General features: G+C 30.8%; 4 protein-coding genes across 4 annotated transcripts; 3 read left to right on the forward strand and 1 right to left on the reverse strand.

Moving 5' to 3' along the window:
• Positions 1-473: 473 nt before the first annotated feature.
• LOC110994807 lies at positions 474-1,842 on the reverse strand. The gene is made up of 3 exons (XM_022261657.2): positions 1,638-1,842; positions 904-1,143; positions 474-691 (listed from the first exon to the last, which is right to left on the reverse strand). Exons 1-3 carry the CDS (start codon positions 1,761-1,763, stop codon positions 587-589), a joined length of 471 nt encoding a protein of 156 aa, XP_022117349.2. The 5' UTR covers positions 1,764-1,842; the 3' UTR covers positions 474-586.
• A 403-nt stretch (positions 1,843-2,245) lies between these two features.
• Positions 2,246-5,962, forward strand: LOC110994783 (splicing factor 45). Its single transcript, XM_022261633.2, has 7 exons — positions 2,246-2,543; positions 2,730-2,910; positions 3,298-3,413; positions 3,794-3,988; positions 4,721-4,868; positions 5,488-5,573; positions 5,676-5,962. Exons 1-7 carry the CDS (start codon positions 2,388-2,390, stop codon positions 5,946-5,948), a joined length of 1,155 nt encoding a protein of 384 aa, XP_022117325.1. The 5' UTR covers positions 2,246-2,387; the 3' UTR covers positions 5,949-5,962.
• A 748-nt stretch (positions 5,963-6,710) lies between these two features.
• On the forward strand, positions 6,711-8,898 carry LOC110994881 (gamma-interferon-inducible lysosomal thiol reductase). The gene is made up of 4 exons (XM_022261776.2): positions 6,711-7,062; positions 7,135-7,320; positions 7,511-7,684; positions 8,028-8,898. Exons 1-4 carry the CDS (start codon positions 6,940-6,942, stop codon positions 8,256-8,258), a joined length of 714 nt encoding a protein of 237 aa, XP_022117468.2. The 5' UTR covers positions 6,711-6,939; the 3' UTR covers positions 8,259-8,898.
• Positions 8,899-14,188: 5,290 nt separating this feature from the next.
• Positions 14,189-18,240, forward strand: LOC110994897 (general odorant-binding protein 83a-like). Its single transcript, XM_022261812.2, has 6 exons — positions 14,189-14,254; positions 15,548-15,623; positions 16,326-16,414; positions 17,147-17,249; positions 17,707-17,777; positions 18,152-18,240. The coding sequence occupies exons 1-6, from the start codon at positions 14,189-14,191 to the stop codon at positions 18,167-18,169; spliced, it is 423 nt and encodes a 140-aa protein (XP_022117504.1). The 3' UTR covers positions 18,170-18,240.
• Positions 18,241-22,997: the final 4,757 nt, after the last annotated feature.

A 22,997-nucleotide genomic window follows, 5' to 3' on the forward strand; every position in this document is an offset into this window, starting at 1 on the left:
ATATTGTCCTATACCACAAGTCGAGAGCCAGACAGATATACATATATGGCTAATGCTGTCTACCTTAATGTCAATGTAAGGTTCTTATATAAATGCTTAATGGAGCATCAGCAAATTGGTTTTATCTAAATGATGTCGAAGCAACCTGCTTGACTCGCTATTGCAAATTCTCTTGGGTGCTAAATGCTACGTCAGTTCCAAAAAATTAATAAATTTAAGACTAAGTATGACCCCCGTACGTCGAAAATTCAATGAATGTTTGGAATTGATGGAGTTAGACATACAGGAGTCTTAGTTAACGCTAATTCTTGTTTCTGATTCTCACCCTAACTGTCGTGATCTGTAAATGGGCAAATATGTAATGTTTACATTAGTTTTAATTCAGAGGAATCTAAATATTAAAATCAAGTATTTTAACTAAAAAAAACTTTTGTGATTTTATTAGGTACCTTTTTATTAAATCAACACTAAACTTAAGTTTTCACTTGTGTATTTAAGATCGCTATAATAAAAATGCAGTTTTTATTATTTTTACTGGGTAAATATAACAACAATAGGTATAATTTTAAACAATATGTGATACAAGTTATTGTTCTTCCATTTGACACGATTGAACACAATTTGTAAACGCTTGTACAGTTGCTGCACAAAGTAAAGGTTGATGAGGGTTATCTTCGTAGCATTTAAGCATCTGAAATTTAAACGATAAAGGGACACAATGTACGTAGGACTATTAAGTAGATAAGCACAAATTAAATTATTTTATTTAAATAAAAATATGAAAATACTGCTCGCAAAAATGAGAACGATTTTTATACCACTATGTAAAATACTACAAGCAACAAATACATAGCTCCTTTTGACTTGATCTTTATTTTACTTTAATTTCCATCGAAAACTTGCCTTAGAGCGCCAATCATAGCATGGTCTAATTTTTTGTATTTTTTCATGAGTTATTTTTGGTGGATCAAATAGATTTTTTGTATCCTCAACAGTTTTTTCATATTCCGACTCCACAATTTTATTTATTAGTTGATGTTCATTTTTAAGATACTCAATTCGTTGCACCCAATAGTCATGTTCATTATCATACACTTCAATGGGTCTTGTATTCTCTTTGTAATAAAATTCGTTGGATTTGTTCTACGAACAGAATTTTTCACCCATAAATATAAATAAAGAATTATTCATGTAGTACATTGCGTTAAAACGGTAGGTATATTTATTATTTTTTAGGTATATTTTAAACAATACATAGAAAAATAGCATGATGGTTATAATTGGTTAAAATTTAAAAACTTACAATACCGATCGGCTCACTGTAATAAATTAAAAATAGGGGCAGGTTTTTAACCATCAAGCAACTGCTTCTAGAATAATTTATTTTAATTTTCTATTATAAAAAAATATGTAAATTTAACCAAATATCAATAGATACTTTTATTAAAATTTCAAATTTGTTATTTACGGATTCCAAAAAGCTAATGTGATATGAGTGCATTTGCTTCTGTTGATAAATCCTGATAATATGTTCGAAATTTCACGTCACATAAAATTGTAAAAACCTTAATGTACTCGACCTATTTTTTAATAAAGAGCCTTTATCTACAATGCTATCTAATAATATTAGCAGGTACCGTTTCAAGGGTATCAATAGTTAAAACTTCATCATCTGCTTGCTTTGGAATTGCTAGTGCTGTGCTCATAGCAAATGTATTATCAAAACTGATGCGCCGTGTATCCTTACTGGGTAAGTGGCCCATTTTAATATCTTTTAAATTTTGTTACAAAATTATGAAACATAGTGTGCTTTATGACATGCAGCTTCAAACAGTTATAATAATTTAGATATATAGTAGACAAAAAAATAACGTCACACATTAATATGGTATATGTCATTAAGAAATCGCAAGTTTTATATTTCTTAAAGTTTTCAATACTTATTACTTATAAATGACTGAATCTGAAATAAAACATACTAAGTTATAAAACTTGAAATTGATTAGTAAACTTAAAAACTTTTCATAGTTAGATATGCGACTTATTTTGGTTTTAAGTAACTATACTATATCTAAGTTTAATATTATAATAAGAAAATACACGATTAGAAATAATGTAATAAAACCAATATTTATAAATACAATAGGCTACTATTATATTATTCAAAATACTTTTGAGTGTGTTAAGGTAAGTATGACTCACTAGCGCCATTTTTTGTGGAAATTTCACTTAAGCTTATGTCTCTTCATAGCTTGCTTCCTAGTCTGTGTAATTCTAGAAACAAAAATTAAAGACTAAAATGTTTTATTCAATGTTTTGAAGTAAAAATATTTACTTGGGATAAAGATATTAAAGTTTTTAATGTTTGTGCCGTAAAAATTATAGGGATGTCTTTATATGACGATCTTGACACTATAAAAGCTCGAACTACTGAAAAAGTTGCAGGATGGTCTTCAGGAATAAAGTTATTACAGTCACAGTTACAATTGAAAAAAGCTGCAGTAACTCAACCGAAAAGAGAAGCATTACGTCGGTCTAACCAGGTTTTGTAGCTATTTTTAGTACCTATATAAAGATTATAAAATTTCGGCAATATAAAATAAATTTGGCAAATATAATCAAGATATGATATTAATATCACTGTAGTCTGATATAAGTAAACTAAAATAAGTATTTAATTTTGTAGTAAGTATTACATACCTATATGATTTTCTTATATATATTTTTAGGTCTTAACACCTGTTATAGATTTAAAGAGTAAACAAAAGGATGAAGATGAAACAAATTCAAATAGTCCTAGTTCCCAATCTAATACTTTTAATACTTCTATGAATGTTCGAGATTTTGACTGGAATGTTGCAAATGAATATGATCCTATGTGGCCTAATGACTATGAAAAGGTTGCAAAAGGTAATTTAAATTTTTAAAATATTCTTAATACAAAACATACAGAATGTTATTAGCTAGTAAGCTAATTATTTATTATAGCTATAAAATATTGTAAAGCTTGTTGTTTGTTTGCCAAGTTGAACATTTGGAAAAATAATCTTAGGAACTGATTCAAATAACAAAAATCTATATTTGTGATGGATATTCCATTGTTAAGAAAGGCCATAGGCTATACCAAAATTAACAGGTGAAACAGGCACAGGGCATAGCTGCTTGCAATATATACTTTTTTATTTTACCAGAATGAATTCAATATATTTCTTTATTTTAATATAAAGTAAAAAAAATTTAATTGTTGATGTCAGTTAATTCTTAACGTTTAGAAGTAACGTGTTTAATATATTTCAGAAATGCAAGCTAAGAGATTACAACTTGATGGTGGGGATAGGGACAGATCCGAAAGAAAACGTAAATCTCGTTTTGGTGATGATGATGCTATACCAGAGAAAACCATGATACCTATGGTAGGTATTTAACTGTTGTATTGTATTTGTATAAAACTGTTAACAAAAGTCAAGTGTATTGTGGTTAAGTGACTGTATTACTCTAAATTTTATGTATGAGTATTTCCATTACAAATTAAACCAATAACTGTTATACTCACTAACATATTTAAAGTTGTATAAGAAAAATTAAATATTCTATTACATATTATGGTACCTTAACATTTATAGTGATCTACATGTACAAATATTAAATCCTTGTATATATAAAATGTTGGTTGCATCGGCATTATAATCTAACAATAGATTAAGTTCAGTTGTTATTTTGTTGCTTTAAGAAAATCTTGTTTGGAAGTCAATTTTGAATATTTACATATTTCTTAAACATGTTTTGTTTTTAGCAACCTGAAGAAGAGGAAGCTGAAGAGATATCAAAGAGAGCAGCTGGAGCAGCTATTGCCCCACCTCCCTCACTTACAGTGGAAACTCCATCATCTCCACTGCTTTCAAATTCACCTGCAGCTCCTAGCTTCTCCCTTGGTGGTTATGGAGCCAGTTCGGTAGCGGCTAAAATTATGGCCAAATATGGATTTAAAGTAGGTTTTCATTTGCATATAAGATAAACTAATGTAGAACTTTAAAAATTTAGATTATAAGTAGATAACTTATAGAATATCTCATATAAAGGAAAATAAATTCTATTAAAGTGCAATCCCTCTGGGTCCTGTAAAGTATATAAATAATTATTATAATTGTTTGTTGTTTGATTTAAAATACTGTAGGTACAACTATTACTACTATTACTATATATACCTAGTCCAGCCAAAAGTTTTATAACAAATCAAAAATTGATTTTTTTATTGCTGCGAGGTTTTACATGATCCAAGACTTTATCTTAATACACAAAAGGGTCAAATTTTAGCCAAACTAAAGTTTTGAGTTTTGTGACTCCTTAATAAAACACACCCCACAAAACCATCACTGATGCAGGATGATGACCACCTTTCCAGCCAGTTACACACACACTTTAGAAATGTGATGATAAAATGTACACTACTTAATCATTTTTCTTATTGTAGCGTTCTTCAATCGTGAAAGATTTTTCATTTGTAAAGAGGATATTTTTGTATTGAGGCGTTTTGATCAATCCACTCACTTTTATTGTAGAGATTGATTTATGGTATGTCGTGTATATTGATGATAAGCACTGAGTTTCAGTTCTTGTTTTATAATATGCGACAGAGTCCTAAAAGAAAATTTATTATGTAACAGTATTCATGTCATGACTAGTTATAATTGTACCATAAAGCTTAATTTGTAATTTACAGGAAGGACAAGGTCTTGGTAAAAAGGAACAAGGTATGTCAGTGGCATTACAAGTTGAAAAAACATCAAAACGGGGTGGAAGAATAATTCATGAAAAAGATACTGCAATAGTACCACCTACTTTTGCTCTACCTGTGCTGCCAGGACCTGGTATGTATTCATTTAAATGAGAAAAAGATATAAAAATGTCAGCTTGAATGGAATGACTTTATACAGTCCTCAATTTAAAATGATCCTCATCCCAGTTTTGCATGTTGCTGAACTAGATATAAAATTATGCTATAATATTGTTTTTAAAGTGATCTTGTAAAATATAAAATACTAGCAGACTCGGCCAAGCGTTGCTGTGGCTAAGGTTTTTGTTATATTACATAGTAGTAAATTAATCAATGGAAACCGTAGGAGAACTTATGTGAAACGTTGGTACCACGACACGGACCTAAACTAAACTACCTTTAACTCAGCGCCGTCTGTTAGAATTGTATCAAATAATAAACAAATGTTAATGTTATCGTAATTTTAGTAAGGATGCCTATTTTTTTTTAAAATGAAATATAGCCTATGTCACTCAGGAATGATGTAGCTTTCCAACAGTGAAAGAATTTTTCAAATCTGCCAAGTAGTTTCGGAGCCTATTCAATTCATACAAACAAACAAAAAATCAAACCTTTCCTCTTTATAATATTAGTATAGATTATGATATATAAATATATATAATAATATTTTATATATATTAAGGCTATAAAATATTCTATTCTATTCATTTCAGATTCACCAAATTCAACTCAACTAGCAAAGCAAGAGCCGTCTATTACAGAAATAATGAAATCACCTAGTAAAGTTGTTTTATTAAGAGTAAGATTTTTTTTATAATATTTGAATTTTTTATAGATATTTTCTTTACAACAAATATATGTTTATGAAAAGCAAAGTTTCATAAATCACAATATGTTACAGAATATGGTTGGGCCAGGCGATGTTGATGAAGAGCTTGAACCTGAAGTTAAAGATGAATGTAACACAAAATATGGAGAAGTCATTAAAGTTGTTATCTTTGAATTGCCTAATTCCCCTCAAGATGAAGCTGTGAGGATATTTGTTGAGTTTAAACGTATTGAGAGTGCTATAAAAGCAGTGGTTGATTTGAATGGACGGTTCTTTGGAGGCAGACAAGTTAAAGCAGGATTTTATATGGTAGAGAAATTTAATGCCTTGCAATTGACCGAGTAAAAAAATACAATATGTTGATGTGTTTTTATTACGCTAATATGCGGAAAACTTCTATTTCTATTTTAGAACGTAGTGGACTGAACTTATCCTTCGGTTCAAACATACTTTCTAATTTAATTTATAAGAACGTCCAAAATATTAACATTTCGGACGTTTTAACAACGTTTTTTGAAACTTTAGCCATTAAAGATGGCGATAGCTGTATTGAATTATTACAAACAGCAGCTTTTGAGATCACGCAAAACCGAAAAGCGTGAGCGTTAATGTGTATCTTTTCGTAGCACTGTCATGGCCGACCTGATTCCCGCCTTTAGGGCCTAGGGGTCTAACCATCTTGGTGCCGAAAAGTTTTCGACATACTCTACCGCTTTTGGGTAATTGTATTGTCGAAAACGTTTCGTTCGGAGCCAAGCGGCATGTCAATACAGTACCGCAAAGTCGACAGCGTAGCTCCGGCCTCCGAGCTGCTGTTCGTAACACCTTGTTTCGTCATATTGTCTCTGGATTAAATGTATTTCTAATGTCACTTTAATTAACCTAATTAAAGTAAATACTAGACTACAAACTGTCGACACTAGCTGTCATTTTCATACAAATTTAGTTTTCGACTTTCTACATACATTATAACTATACTACTATTAAGCTGTCTTGACTAGACCCAGGCCACTTTTTGTTTTAATACTAAAAAATAAATAAACAATCACTGTCATGTTACGTGTTAAGTGTCCAAGCACTTAATATTTGACTGCTGACTTTGACACTTTCATCTTGTGACTTGTAAACCTTTGAGTTGATACTTGATGTTAGTGCTTAATGAAATTTAACTTTAGATCTATAAATTATTATAAAGGCGGACCTTTAAAATATACATTAATAAATGTGCATTAGATAGTTTTGTTAGAAGACCAATTGATGTGATAAAAAAATACATGGAGTATCACCTAAGTAGAGAGAACATAATTAAGGATACATCAAAGTATATTAATAGACAATGGGTTTTTATTTATGTAGTCGTTATAGAATAATTGTTCTTATTCTTGTAATTTTAATTATGTGGCAGATTTATGCTAATTATTCACATTTTATGTTGAAAAAATCTACTACTACTTCAGCAGTAAGTGTTATCATCTGTATGATTCACAATAATTTTGAATTTGTGGTTTTAATAATGCTATTCTATTTTCAGAGTAATATTGTACAGTTAGAAGATGATTCATATAATACACATAAACAAGATAAAGTTAAAGTAAGAGTGTATTATGAAACATTGTGTCCTGATTCAAAGCATTTTTTTGTGAGACATTTAGGACCAGTGACAGAGAAGCTTTCAGATTTTCTTGATGTCACATTAGTACCATATGGTAAAGCAACTGTAAGTATTGTACTGAACTAGATATTTAAAACAATTTTAAAAGAAACAAACTTTTATTAAAATAAGTAGTTAAAATTCATCAATTGGCTTCATCATTACAGTATACTGTAGTAAATTTGCTTTATGATCTTAGAAGCTGAGATTCATATAAAAATATTGTTTTTTTGAAAGTTTATTTTTTCTTCCATAGACAACTGAAAAAAATGGACAGTACTATTTTAAGTGTCAACATCAAGAAGAAGAATGCTATGCAAATAAAATACATGCATGCAGTATTGATATATTAAACAATATAGTAATAGCTGTTAAGATAACAGTGTGCATGATAGAAGATAACTATGATGCCGATGGTGCTCTACATAAGGTAAATATAGAAGTTTTATAGTAACTTCCATTTAGAAACATATAAGGATTCATTTATTCGTATTACATTATTATCATCTTTTTTTGATAAGATGCATACAACTAATTCATTAATTACTTTTGCTGTCTGAATAGCTCAGTGTAAATTTGATTGGATTGATAAACTGGTATAAATATTTAGGAAATTATTTATCTGAAATGCTCAAAAGAGATATCATATTATGTGAATTTTTTGGCCTTGTTTCTAGACCTTTGATATTTCAGAAAAAAATAATATATTTATAATGGTTGAAAATGGAGTCTTTTTAATTTACTGTATATATTAATATTTAAAAAATTTTTAGTGTTCCAAACAACTGAATGTTGAACCAGAGCCCATAATCAACTGTGCTGGAAGTACGCATGGTTCTGAATTACTGAAAAAGTATGGAGATGACACACATATACTGAAACCGACTTTTATACCAACTGTTACATTAAATGGTTCAAGGGATAATCAAGCTGCCATACTGAAGAATTTTCTTCTAGAAGTTTGTAAGTTAATTGCTATGCCCCTACCGCCACCTTGTTTGTGACATTTTCGACTTATTAGAAATAGATATATTGAAGTGAATTAGATGGATAGATAAAGTTTTTTATACAGTCTGTCAATTAAATTTTCCAGGGCATTATCGCCTACACAAACTACATGTGTGCCACTGTAAAATTACTGCCATTCTTCAATGAATGGTTAATTAAGTATATATCTAATGCCACTGGTGCTCTAAGCCTATTGATGACCTATTGGCCACACCAGTCTATGTATATGTATTTGACAGACAATTTTTTTAAATAATTTTTATATTTTGAAGTTTTTCCAGTCAAAAAATTTACATTCAATGTGTTGTAATTTGTGATAAGTTCCTATAAATGCTAATAATTATATATTGTTTTTAAACAAGGTCACAAAATGTGCATTGTTTGAGTGAGGCTATTATACAGATTTAAATGGTTATAGAACAAAATTTATAAATTATATAATTTGTATAAATCCATTGCAATTTATTTGGTTTGGTTGTGATATTTTTGTAAGGATCATTCTTTTGTGAGATATTATTTAATTATTTAGGGTATTTTATGAAACCTCCTAAAACTTGAAACAATAGATTATAGAAGGACATCATTTTGTATTATTTATAACTGATTGAAATTTTGAAATAAATGAAATTTAATCATTATATTATTTTAATTGTTAAAATCCCCACTTTTATGTTAATTATAGAATCTTGAAATCTACATGAATTAATTTAAAGTTTGTACTAAAAGTATTCGATTATATCTACGAAAAAACGGTGGGCATGCAATTTAATAGCCATTAAAGATTTTGACTAAATCCAACTCAAATTATCAATGTACATAAAACCCCAAAACAGGGATTTTATAAATAATAATCTCTTTTTAATATTATCTAGTAGAGTCTGCTAGAAGAGAACCGCCATGTGGCGGTTACGCAAATTAATATATTAGTAAAATAATAGAAATTATAATATTTATTTGCTACGCGACATTTCGATAATTTATAAATGTTATATACTGGCGAAACAGAATTTTCAACATAGCAAAGAAGGTAATTTAACACTTTAAATCTCAAATCCCATGACGCTTGTCATTCCGAACAGGTTGGCAATATCAGAAATAGGTAGCTACAATATCACAAGGCCTTGTTCGCACTGTGGATGGTCAGTATTTTATTTGATTTGGTCTTGGTCAATAGTTTTTGAGTTAACCAAATATAAAAAATCAACATTTTTGTATTATTAATTTACATTTATAGTTTATGACCACTTGAAAGCCATCTATCTACAATTGCGTTAGGGATAACGGTAAAAGTAATTTGGTTCAAAACTACTGAAGCCAATATTTGGATTTGGCTACTAAGCAATAAGCAAGCGTACGAAGTTGGCGTATAGAAATTAGGAAATTATATGTTTTTCTTATCACTGAAAATCGAATTCAGAAAAAAATTATTTTATATCTTTAATTAAACATTTTATTTTCCGGAGAAGGATAAAAACTGTATTTATTTATTTGAAAATAAACTGTTTAATTAAAGATATAAAATAACGATTTGATTGGCTGTGGCCAAAATACATTTTTATGTCTTGATTCATTGATCACTTGTTTCACCGACACAGGACATCCAGGACATCATGTACGTTTACAGTTGTGCAAGTAATGCTAACATAAATTGTGATACACAAAGATGATATTCATATTTCGCCCTTATTACTGAAAACAACATTTCCAATGTTACCAAAAGTCGTTTTATTACGCTAAATAAGTATCCGGCTTCCTTCAACAAATGCAGTCCACTAAAAAAGGAATAAATTGTAAGGATCCTCGCAAAACAATAGTTGAAAATGGTCTCTACGAGAAAAAGCGGGATGCAAATGCTATTCATATTAATTAGCAAAGCGAGACGGGGCTTTCACGAAATTAGAGCGTGATTTCAGTGAAGATTTATTATTGCGTTCGAAACAGTTTTTGGAGCAAAGGTAGCTATTTAGGCGACAGGAAATTGGTGTTGTCAGACTTGCTTAAATTGGATTGACTTGGGTACTTTTCTTCCAATCAAAATTATGATGTACACGTGACCTACTTTGCTTCAGCGTTGCGCCTCATACGTTACCTATTGTGTTTTTATCTTTCAATTGATTAATCTAAAACTATACTGTTGATTATTTTTTTTACATGATAAAGCATAATATCGTCTAAATATACATTATACTTTCATTCACCTCTTTTAAAAACAACCTAAAATATAAGTAAGGTACTCGAAATACCTGGGTATAACAGGAGGATAACCAATTATTTAGGGAGATCGCAAAGCGCGCACAACAGTATCTGCATAGGTATCTATCTGTTGGTAGAGCAAACCGTGTAGTCTCATTAAAACTTTCCTCAGACTGGCTTGCACGTGTTTTTAATTTTTATCGAGAGCTCTCGTCGTTAGCGGACGCGGGGCGCGCTGCGGCTTCGAGCTTTGATTGCGGTAATGACGTGTCTCCCGTCTCCACCAACACTCCACTCATCTTTTCACTATCTTCATATTTTTTTCTTGCAAATTAATGCATCTTTTTAATTAAGAGATGACATACATGTAAAGTACGATTCTAAGTTGCTAGCTTGTATTCACACTTAATTCGTATTCATATTCAACTTCTTTATGGGGGCTTCTTTCCATGAGCTTCCAGTTGAGATGTGATTTCGGTTAGGTTCCTAACTTCAATCGCATTTTTTCGTACCATGACCTCCTATAGACTGAAACTTTAAAACTTTGAAAACGGAATCGAAATACCGTACTTAATAACCATAATTTTGTTTGTGGTTTCTATATACGTTTTGACATTTAATTGTCAAACTTGCTTTGAAAGTTTGATTTGCTTCTGTATAATAAAAAAAGCTAAAATTATCTTGAATAATTCATCAATTACATATTTTTGTAATTATAAATATGCCCTATTTTTTTTAACGTTTACGTTGTATCGTTTCTGGTTATATCATAGTTGACTTTAACATTTTTTAACGTGTCCGTCAAATTTTGATAGGAGCTATCAATTCAGTATTATAATATCAATATTTGGTATTTTTACAGATTTTAGTTTTATAAATTGTTTAACTTATAATCATATATAACAAATTTGTTTTCTAAAAATAAACACTTACATTCTTGACACCTTTGCAAAATATATAACATAACTAATAACTCGTTAGGGGCTGTCCGTTAATTACGTGAGGTTCGAAGAGGGGAAGGGGTTCGGCAAAAATTACGTGTACATATTTTTTCGTCAAACGCGTGATTTATAAATCGAAAAGCGGCTTAGAAAAACGATCGATCGATACATCGAGAGAGATTCTCTACGAAGTGTGCGAAATTGATGACGCCGAGTGGCTTGATGAAACCGACGTTGATCTTGAACTTAGTACGATGCCAACAACTGACTTGCAAGATGCTTATCATGTTGTTAGTGTTGAAGAAAGTCTTGCTAATCCATGGTCGAAGGACCAATGTATCTTCTAATACAAAATATATTTTTCGCATGATTACACCATTCTTTTAATTTCTTTTTATGCCAGTCAAAAGCAACCTTTCTGACTAGTAATTTTTATTATGGTCGTTAATTTTCTAGAATAGGTATGCCGATTCGGGGATCGAACCGACGACCTCAGGGATGAGAGTTGCACGCTGAAACCACTAGGATGGCCTGGTGGTTGGCCACTGCTCATAATAAAATGACATTATATTTTCTTTACAGCTTAATCTTGATTTGACAAACTCGCTGAATTTAGAGACATACTTATTGGTGAAGAACAGCCCCAATAAAATATTCTAAGAATATTGAATTGATTGAATATTGCCTGAAGACATTGTTGGCGTCATGAGACCTATATCAATACTATTATTAGAATACTTTGAAATGGATTATTATTTACATATATACATTTTGAATATAGCTTTGTTTATTTAAAGAAACAAAACAGCAAAGAGACAAAACAGAATTTTTTTAATTATAATAAAGTGATATAGCATTATTAATTATTGTAAAATGAATTCCAGGCGGCGTCTGTTTATTTAACGCATACCTACTGTTGGTTCTTTTACCTAAAGAAGCGTTTAGGTTTGTAAGTCATACGCTATATTTTAATTCTCGAAATTAATGTTGAAAAAGTCACAAGAGACTGGGAAAAAATACTAAATCAACGCTGGAGGAAGCTGGTTTAAAATAATATATGATATATTAGGGGATAAAAATAAATATATGGGTTTAAAAATAAATTTAATATTTGAAGTCGGTACGAAAGGATTGTAGTCGTTTCTTATCTCCGTAGATTTTTGCATAATTTAAGGTGTGATGAAACACTTTCTAAACTCAATTGTACGAGCCAAGGCTGTATTAACTCAATATAAAACTTATCAATATCCGAAATGTGAAAATTAGTAAGTTTTTACTATAGATACATTATATCTTCTGAATCTTACTTTATGAACTAGTTTAAATTAAAATATTGAATTTTATATAGGTTTTATTGGATACTTCGTTACTCTAATTTTCGTTCAGTGTTGAAGTTATAGTACGAAATCTGACTACCGCTAAGGTCACGTGATAACATAATCTGGCGGGTAATAACAACGCCATATTATGAATAAGTCATCCCAGTTGTAGGTTGTCAATTGGCTCGTAATAAGAGATCATGGAAGGTTAGGGGATATCTTTGTTAAAAATCAAAATATGTACATTGGAAAGTACATTGGGAACTTGTGGCGTTACTTAGAAAGTGTGCAAAGCTGTCTTAACCGTAGGGGTAGGTAATACCTGAGTTATTTTATATAAGAATCATGTGCATTTAAGCTTCGTGTCCTTGCATATTTGATTTGAGCGTCTGTGGAGTTTCGTTGGCGTCACATAATATGTGTATTGATGCGTCCTGTGCATCTGCATAGTAAGCGCAAACTGCATGCGGTGCAGCCGGCAGCCAGCAGGGAGGACGCAACAAATCCGCTTAGCACGGTCACTGACGCCGCCTACGTCCGAAACGGCCTTAATGGATTTTTCATGTCGATTGCACTTTGTGAAAGTGTGTGTAACAGATTATCGAAAACTTTAATAGATATTTTGCACAATTTAAACTAAAAATAAACCCTTTGTTCTATTTAATAAAAACTGGACAGTATTGTTTTATTTTTCAATACGGAAATATTTTATGCCAACTTCATCAATTCAGAGCAGATTGTCTGCCCTTGTTGGTTGTTACGTTACAAACGATTGATATACGCTAGCGTTATTTTTCTAGTGCTTCATAAAATTTTGTTTTTAAAAGTTAATCTTTTTCGTATTACATTTTACTAACTGAACGCGAGCGTCAAATTACACGTATATTACTTATTTAACAAAAGGTAAGGCATATCTGAAATAAAATACAATACTCAATAACTATTGTACAGTTGTGTATAGAAAAGCTGACGTTATGCAAAGTGTAAATAGGTAAATTATAAACAGTAACTTTGGCATAACCATTCCATACCAACCATAAAAGAGCGTTCTAATTCTTAAAAGCCGGCAACGCATTTGCGAGCCCTCGGGGAATGTGAGTGTCGATTAAAATCAAGTGAGTCTGCCGCCCGTTTTCTCCCCTGTTATATAACAAACCGTAGTATTGCTAACAAATCCTATTCTACTAGAATATATATAATATTCAAACTATAGTAAACCGTGGAACATAAACCTATCTCTATCCAAATTGTTAGATAAACCATGAGATTTCATTTAACATATGAGCAAGTCTAGATTTTCTTATATGTTAAGCTATAATTAGTATTACAGGTAACAAGACTTAATCTACAGTCGACAATTTAAGTTGTATGTACAATAATGAGAGGAAGCAATAATTACTGTTGAGTTCTAATTGCTAGGCTTTGATTGAATATAAGGCTATGTTAATTGTTGTCTTTCCATAGTGGCACGCCATGTCGGCGTCGCTTCTGATATTTTTATTAGTCGTTCCAAATGGATATGGTGCAAAAGAAAAACCGGTAAGAACAATTGAAATAATTAATTAAATAAAGTGTTGCTTCTGTAAAATATAAGTAACGTTTACCCGTTAAAATTTATGTTTAAATCTTAGCAAATTAACGTAACATTGAAAACATAGTATTATTGTTTCTTCACATACAAAATACCAATATTCTAAAAGAGTTTTACGAGTATGAGCGCCTTTTTACATAGTATATATTTTCACATACATTTTAATAAATATGCCGCGTACTGTTTGCGTAAATAAACTAACAGGAATAGCTAAAGTAAATTGGTAAGGTACAGTGAAATACTATTACTCACTGTCAGTCACTCAACATCGTGCCCTCATGACATTATAAAACCCGACATTCCATCTTTTCCAATATGCTAGTCCCTCTACAGACTTGAATCGACTTTTCTTGTCCTCTGTCTCTGTAAATAGTATTTCGAATATCCAGTTTAGAGTTTCCTTAAATATTTTAGGTATTTAAATGTCGTCGGTATAATTATGATTCAATATGTATTTAAATAATTTGTTAAAAACATTTACTCCTTTTGGATTTTTTATTAATTATATTTTTACTTTCTATGAAAAGTTAATACATATTTTTATCATGTGTCGTTGATATATGTTAGTGAGTGTAATAATAATTTTATTTTCTAACTAAAACGACTAATCCGCTGTGAATTTGAGCATTTTTGGAAGGAAATCAAGGTACGTCCAAAAGTACTTGAATCCTTTACCTAATGATTTTTTTTTATAAATGTAATAGAGCGTTTTTTTCATTTTATTTTTATTTTTTTTAATGCCAAAATCCAGGTTACGAACTCAGGACTGTCAGGTGCGTTACTAATTCCTCACATGTATATAATTATGATATTTTTGAAAAATACTAATGATATTTTTATTTAGTATTAGAATTTGTTTTCACTAGTACAAAAACTGTGGAAACAAACAAGTAGGCTTATTCATATTTAATATTATGATATAAACTTGATATGTTGGGGTAGTCCCAATGGAATCTCTGCTTAATAATTTTCTTTGAATCGTTTTTAATATTAAAGTTACATAGCCTTGTCATTCACAAAGAAAAACCTTTCATCATTCACAGAAAAAAATTTTTTTATATAAATTGTATTACGCTAGCACTTTTGCATTATCATAAACGCAGTTGTAAATTTGAAATGGTTGTTTTAATATTTTATACCTGCATGGCCGTAAGCACATGTCTGGCTAAAGACTTTTGCCTAAAGGTTTGGCCAAAAGAAAAATTCAATTATAATGTAATTTGCGTCTCGTATATTTTCAGGAGCTTAGCGACGAAATCAAAGAAATAATAGAGCATGTTCACAACGAATGCGTCAGTCAGACCGGGGTGGCTGAGGGTGAGTTGAAAAACGAAACAGCTATTTATTTCATCTAACCTTTGTTCTTTTACTTTTGAAGCAAACACCGCTCTATTTGCAGCTTAACTTTTTCCATAGACCTAACAATTTAAAGACTATATTTATCTATGCAGAATAAATAAATATATTTTGAGAAGAAAATTGCGTTCTTGCTACGAAGCTGAGTAGGTATAACATGATCATTATTACTTTGAATTTTCGTTGTTTTTTATTTCTAAGTCTACTAATCCCTAAAAAAAAGTTATTCATTCCTGCTTTTGAAATAATGTGACTTTCATAACGAAATCTTCACACTATATATTTTTGTTGATTGAAAGCTAGACATAGATTATTATTACAAAAATAACTAATGTAGTTTATTTTTCATTTTTCATTACATTTGTTATTCCAGATGACTATTTTATGGCGGACTTAAAAATATTGCATTTATTAGTGATGGCAAACGTGTCTTCATTTATTTTGCAGTAGCGTGCATTTTATCATAATCATCTTCAATGATATGGGTGATAGGGAAACGCCAAACAAATGTGAATAAGAAAACATTAATACGAATACTCGTAGCAAAAGTTTATATAGATCGAAACAGTTATAAAGGATGAAGAAGCTCTCTTTGTGTTAAATATTAACCTGTGTCACGTTTACATACCTACATTAAAGAGTCTTTATTCTACTTGCCCCCAGAGGATATAGCAAATTGTGAAAACGGCATATTTAAGGAGGACAACAAATTGAAGTGCTATATGTTTTGCCTATTGGAAGAGGGGAGCCTTGTGAGTTATTTTTCTTTTGTTTACTCTTAAGTTTGTTTATAAAATTAATTTATTTTATCCTGAAACAAAACGAGGAAGCACGTATAAGTATAGGTTTTCTTTGAATAATGTTTTGGCATTTTTAATGGGATGTCGTGTCTAAGCTATATCTTAATATATATATTTCTTGTGTGCGTGTGTATGTGACTGAACTAAACGACTGGACTGTCCGCTGGACAATGTTTTTTTAATTAATTTTCAATTTATTAGTTGTTGTTGATTTTGGAATGTTTTACATTGGATCCGACAGACGGCGCTACCATCGCAGTGTCAAATTTTAAATAATATTCGAATTTTAATTTTAGTCTGTCCCGAAATTTAAAAAAAGTTTTATTATCATTGTGTTATATCGTGTGTGACCATGTGCTGGATCGTTAGATATTGTCATAACATTTGAATAATAATTTTCATCAAAATGGCTTATTAAAAATTGAAATTTTGAAATTAAAGACGTGTAGACAGGACAACGTCTGTCGGATCCGCTAGTTTTGATATATAATAGTTAAAGAAGACGAATATCAGAAATACATTTCATACAAAGATTTTATACAAAGTATATGATAATCAATAAAGCATTTCATACTTACATTTAGAAAACTGTTTTCGTATTGTTTTCAATTGTAATTAAATTTAATTACTTGTTCAAAGTAAGAAATAATTCATTGGTTAAATATTATGTTCTAACTGTAACAGGTTGATGATGAAGAAAACGTCGATTACGACATGATGATAAGCCTCATACCTGAACAATATACTGATAGGGTCACCAACATGATATCTAACTGTAAGCATTTAGGTAAGTAAATATTGCAGTCTTCAAATATTATGACAAGTTCACAAGACGCATATTTTATTACAATCGCCACACATTAAGAAGAAATATAAATAAAAAATAAAGTTCATTGGTAAAATCTGTAGGAAATGTTTCATGTAACAGTGACCCATATGGTCATACATATTATATGAGTATCATTGACTGTCGATTTTTAACCCGGTCAACAATTATTTAGTAAAAATGGTTTTTGGGTTGTTTATAGATAAATCATCTATAATATCATAAGTATATAATGTTGTATTGAACATACTTTTTCGGTTTTCACCGCTTTATCGCTACCGTTCGCTTGAGAAACAGCTTATGTTAATAAGCGAAATACGAGTTATGTTAATCATTATCATGAATTCTATTTGTACATTTAAATTGGAGCTTTAACTTACGAAGGTTATGCTTTATATTTATTAAATTAATTTTCCAGATACTAAAGACAAAAGTAAGTGTCAAAGGGCGTTTGATGTGCACAAATGTTCATACGATCGTGATCCCAATGTAAGTAAATTACTTGTGACGAATTTTTTCTTCCTTAATCTAACCTATCATGAGAACTTACTTTAAGGCGATCTCTTTTTATGTAAGGTACAAAACACAACTCTTACACTAGGCATCTTTGGAGTTTAGTAGAAGAATTTCTCGACTACTTACCTTAGGAGCTACTTTACTTCTGATTTGAGGAGCCTTCGATATCAGTTTTGCATCCTACCGGCGCGGTGCCTACTGGTGACTGTGTCTGTGCGTGAGTCACTATAAGCGTGCCACGAGGTTGTGCGTTTAGGGGTGCCCATAGGACTTTTTAGTTTGCTACCACTAGGATCTAAACAATATAATATATTTTACTTTGAAAAATTAAAATGTTTCTTTTTCAGTTCTACTTCCTATTTTAAGTAATTGTAAGGGGCACAGCGGTACCAAGGGAGAAGCATTTTTTAGTTAATATACTGCAAGAATTAACAGAGATTTTTATTAACAACCCGCATATGAAAGAATTCATAGGTAACTAAATACATTAAAAACTCCTAAAAACTAAGGACTGGTAACAGTATGGGTCTTAACTTATAACGGAACTATTTTTAAACTGAAGTTATAAGATAGATTTTAGTTTAGGTTTTAGTTCTATATAATTATAGTGCTTTTAAATTGGGCACTTTTTATTATGATGCATGTCACCCTTATTCTGTTCTAAGGCGAAAAAACTAATGTGTAATTTTTATTTATTTCATTTGAATGCAAGCACGGTCTGCTCTTGCAGCTAGAAAAACTAGTAGTGCCGAAGCAAAAGCATTTTATTAGTCATCAGAAACAGATGAAGCAAACGCCTCCCCAGTTCAATGACTGAGTTCTGAAACTGCCAAAAGTTGATTTATGCCTGTCCTGGACACTAAAATGGCAAGGCCATCCAATAGTTGTGTTATGTTTTTTAATAGTTTGCCTTCTTAATGAACAGTATTTGGTTTGCATTGCTGAGGGTTGATCTTAAAAATAAAGTTAATTTCATGTCATTTAATTTAGCTAAGTCGAGGCGTATGAGCGTTCATCAAAGATATATATGCATCGTATGCGTTTAGGTAGGTTCCTGACCTCGCTGAAATTTTTGATGTTTAACTTTTACCATCATTATCACTACTGCTAATCGAGGAATACATGCACTATTCTCGCAGATATTTATTAGAAAATGAGTGGTTTTTTCCTCTTCTTTCACGAGTTGCATTAGTGTTTGTCATGTTTAAATGATGAATATAACTATGTATGTACATTTTGCTGCAAGGTATCATTATCACTTTTTTACACGAGGTAGCGACCCCTAAAACTTATATTAAAAAAAAATAGGTTCCTTATTAGAATAGAAGCGAATGGCGGTCTGAAGAAGTAATTTTCGAAAAGTTAAAAAATAAGAAGCAACCCAATGGATATCTAGGTGTTAAACATAATATAACTTTATACTATGGTGCAAAGACGTATCGTAACATTAAATAATAGTTAATTTAACCAATCAGTTGAAGTATTTATTCCTTAAAATGAAAGAAGACAATTATAAAGGATTTATCAAAAGCTTTGTCGTATTTTTTGATTAATTTAAAAACGTTATTGCTACTTCCCGTAAGAAGGTATACCTACTTGTAAATAACGACGTAATTTGGCTTTTGCCGCGGGCTCACCGCTCGGCTATTTTTTATGAAATACTTACTCCTCAAGTTTATTCAGATTTTGAAAGAAGTATTATACTAAGAAATTAATTTGCTTCACGAAAAATAATTTCAGCCAAGAAATATTAAATGAGTTTCAATCTTGTTAAATGTGTAATTGTAACCATTAGTGAATTTCAAAGAAACTCCTTCACTGCGAAGCAATTTCAAATCTCATTCTTTCTTTTGTATCTTTGAGAGAAACGTTTTATAACCTTACATCTTTTAATTTAATAGGAAAGCAGTTAGCGGGGATAACATTTTTTGGCAGATGGAAAATTTGTGTATAAATAAAAAAATGTTGTGTGGTTTTATGAAACCACGGTAAAAGTGAAACGTTTTTTAATTTATATTTAAGTAAAAATTTTTGGAATAATATTCCATTAAGGGTATAAAATCGTTTTATCAATTTTAATTATATACTTGGAAAATTGGAATGATAATGGGACTAATAAAAGTAGAGTAAGTCTCCAACTAATATTTTTATTGAATTCTTTGTCTTACTGAGTACGGCATACAATATTCTTAACAATTATTTAGATTATATAGAATAATAGTCTATACACTTCACGGTCAGCTGCTGCGAACTATGTGCGCCGCCATATTGGACTTGGCTGCTATGACGAGCGCTTTTCACTTTATCCCAACTCCGCGGCCGACCGTCACGGGACATGCGCCACACAGACAAAAAAGTTTGAGACGATATATAAAAGTTTCACTTTAATAATAGAATGACAATAAGAAGTAGGTATAATTTCGACATTTTATATTGATAACTCAAATATTGAGTAATTACAATATTCTTAACGAGCATAGCAATAATCAACAATAGATAAATATACTAAAACACACTTATAAAGATTGGACTCTATGACAGTACACCTTTAATGCTGTCAGCATATTATCCTAGTTATTGTGATTACTTATTCGTTGAGCGACAAAAGCAACAGCTCTGGGGCTATCGACACTATCTACTAGGCGCCAACTAGCGTTTTTAGACACTCAAAATATTTTTTAGACAATATCTAAACACAACCGTTACTGTGTTACTAGAGAATACAATGTAAGTACGAGAAACTCTTTAAGTTTTGTTACATTTTGTCCACCGACGATGACAATATGCATTGAAGAGAACGAAGTAAACTTAAAGATTCAAATTACAATGAAAGCGCACGTTATTTAACAGCAAAACGACATTCAAAAGACGGAAAAACCGAGGGTCGGAACATCTGCACATAAAGAGGCAATTTGGAGATTGCCGAGGGCGAGCAGCAGCCACAGAATTGTACTCGAATGTATTCAAAATTAAAAAAAATTGTTCAGAAATTCATTGTGACGAAATAAACATCAATGGTTGTTACGGTAGAGATGTGGATAAGCGAGCGGTTTTAGCGCAATGAGTTGACTGTTTGTGAACTATTTGCTAGTTTCTAAAGGATGTCCGAGAATAAAATACAATAAAGGAACTCTTAGTTGTCTGAATCTGTGATTTCTTTTGTATCAGTTGTTTGAAAATATATTTATAATAGTAAATAAGTGTTACACGAAGGTATTTTAAGTAAATTAAGTCTACAACAAGAACTAAATTCTTTAAAAAGAATTGTTTTGAGGTTTTACGCTATTAAGGATAAAAAAATAATACTGTTTCTTGTGAATAGGATACCTACTTATTACCAAGTATTATATTGTAAAATATATAAACTTAGTAAAATATTGTTGCTTTACAACAAGTAATGTAAGCGTTTTATGTATGCATTTACGCCTAAAACAAAAAATGTAGTATTAAATTTATATTTTTCGTTGAAAATAATAAATAGGTGTGGCTGTAAACGTATTTATATTTTTCAACAGTTCGTGCAACGTTACGTGAAAAGTGTACATGCTATTTCAATTATCAAACATGTGGGCGGAATTCCAAAATCAAAATATATTTTCTAATGAGAAAATCCCAAATAAGCATTATGTGTAATGACAAAATTGTTGGCTCCTACGTGGCCTGCAAGTGCGACGCTAAAGGCTGCGGACGTCGCAATTTGGCGACGCGCCGCAGTAATGATGGCCTGGACGTTGCGGTCCCGTACGTGCGCTGCTAAACCAATCCTAGTCTTCGTTAGCCTTATCATTTTATGAATATACCCTAAAATTTTAACGTAGTTTTCGTCAAATATTTATAAATAATACCAACGATACTATTAACATAAATTATAAAGAATTTTCATTATTAAGTTATCTCAATTTTTAATTTGATTGTGATATAATAAATTATAACAATTTATTTAATATAAAGTTCAATTAGTTAACTTTAACTGAGCAGCGTAAATTTGCTCATTACATTCTGTCGGATACAACTGCATCAAGCCAATTATGACATTTCTGTAATCTATTCAGTTACGTGGAACAATTTATTGGTGTAGAGCACGTTCATGAAACAAGCCAATTATCCAAACAAATTGAGTTAGCCCCCTCGCGACGAGCCGTCACCCACGTCATAGTTCTCTTCAAAGGAAGCGTGTTATGCTACTTCGGAAAGGTGTTTGTTTAGCGGGCGCGCCGCAAAATGAATATTGATGACTTCATAGGGACCGGAGATGATTTGCTGAAAAATTAGCTGCTTTCTATCGTTTTATTGCCCGCCCGAGCCAGCTTTATGAAGACTAATATAGGCGTTAATTTTAACAAAAGATTGCTTTATGATGATAGGCGATTCCGTATTCAAAAATTCTTAATTAATTCCTGTAACAAATGTTTCTCACGCTAATGAAAAGCATTATGAAAACACTGAAGAATCTTCTTGCTGTAGCTTGGTTTTTTGTTTCTGCAAAATATTGTTAATAATAATTTATTCTGAAAATAATCAAGAAGTTTAAAGAGTCTACAATTTTGTATGCGTTGTTTTAGGGATAGCATTACGGACGTGTGTCATCTTGGCGGTGTATCTGACCGGAAGACACAATTTATATGCAAATTGAAGAAGATACAAGCAGAGATACCGCGCTCAACGGTCTACAAGACACCCGGCTTGTATTACCACTTCTGAAATTACTTTCACGATTAGAATATTATATTTCAGTCATTATTCATGCGGATTATAGTTCTGTTTCATGTAATGAATATACAACTAGGGATTGCAGGATATCGTTCAGGTTCATGTCTACAATGTCTTGTTATCTAATAATTGCTTCTAAGAATAAAACCAAAGAAAGAAATAATCCAAAACTTATGTAAAATAACTAATATTTCTAAAACTGATGTCTGAGGTTTTTGTAAAGGACTTTTAAAATAATATTTGTTATAATGGTAATCAATCAAATTTAGTACGTGTTAAACTAAAGAAGTAATAAAGTCTATTTTTTATTAGCTCTTAATTAATTAATTGTTACACTAGCATTAAGCATCCAAATTTTATAATTATATACCTCAAGTAATAAGAATAAAATTTAAATAATTTTACAGGAATTGTCTAATTGTGGAATTTAGTTGATAAAAATTTCCGAAAAATGTATAATTGTTCAGTTTTGTTTGTGACGTT

This window comes from Pieris rapae, chromosome 1, assembly GCF_905147795.1.
Source record: "Pieris rapae chromosome 1, ilPieRapa1.1, whole genome shotgun sequence".
Lineage (NCBI taxonomy): Eukaryota > Metazoa > Arthropoda > Insecta > Lepidoptera > Pieridae > Pieris > Pieris rapae.

Excerpts from the sequence above, each read along its gene's own strand:
- LOC110994807 (XM_022261657.2), bottom strand. The coding sequence starts at position 1,763 with ATGGGCCACTTACCCAGTAAGGATACACGGCGCATCAGTTTTGATAAT. Across the intron at positions 1,144-1,637 it reads CTATTGATACCCTTGAAACG|AACAAATCCAACGAATTTTA; the intron begins GTACCTGCTAAT and ends TTCTGTTCGTAG. Across the intron at positions 692-903 it reads GCTATGATTGGCGCTCTAAG|ATGCTTAAATGCTACGAAGA; the intron begins GCAAGTTTTCGA and ends TTTAAATTTCAG.
- LOC110994783 (XM_022261633.2), top strand. The coding sequence starts at position 2,388 with ATGTCTTTATATGACGATCTTGACACTATAAAAGCTCGAACTACTGAA. Across the intron at positions 2,911-3,297 it reads CTATGAAAAGGTTGCAAAAG|AAATGCAAGCTAAGAGATTA; the intron begins GTAATTTAAATT and ends AATATATTTCAG. Across the intron at positions 3,414-3,793 it reads AGAAAACCATGATACCTATG|CAACCTGAAGAAGAGGAAGC; the intron begins GTAGGTATTTAA and ends TTTTGTTTTTAG.
- LOC110994881 (XM_022261776.2), top strand. The coding sequence starts at position 6,940 with ATGGGTTTTTATTTATGTAGTCGTTATAGAATAATTGTTCTTATTCTT. Across the intron at positions 7,063-7,134 it reads AATCTACTACTACTTCAGCA|AGTAATATTGTACAGTTAGA; the intron begins GTAAGTGTTATC and ends TTCTATTTTCAG. Across the intron at positions 7,321-7,510 it reads TACCATATGGTAAAGCAACT|ACAACTGAAAAAAATGGACA; the intron begins GTAAGTATTGTA and ends TTTCTTCCATAG.
- LOC110994897 (XM_022261812.2), top strand. The coding sequence starts at position 14,189 with ATGTCGGCGTCGCTTCTGATATTTTTATTAGTCGTTCCAAATGGATAT. Across the intron at positions 14,255-15,547 it reads ATGGTGCAAAAGAAAAACCG|GAGCTTAGCGACGAAATCAA; the intron begins GTAAGAACAATT and ends GTATATTTTCAG. Across the intron at positions 17,250-17,706 it reads ATCTAACTGTAAGCATTTAG|ATACTAAAGACAAAAGTAAG; the intron begins GTAAGTAAATAT and ends TTAATTTTCCAG.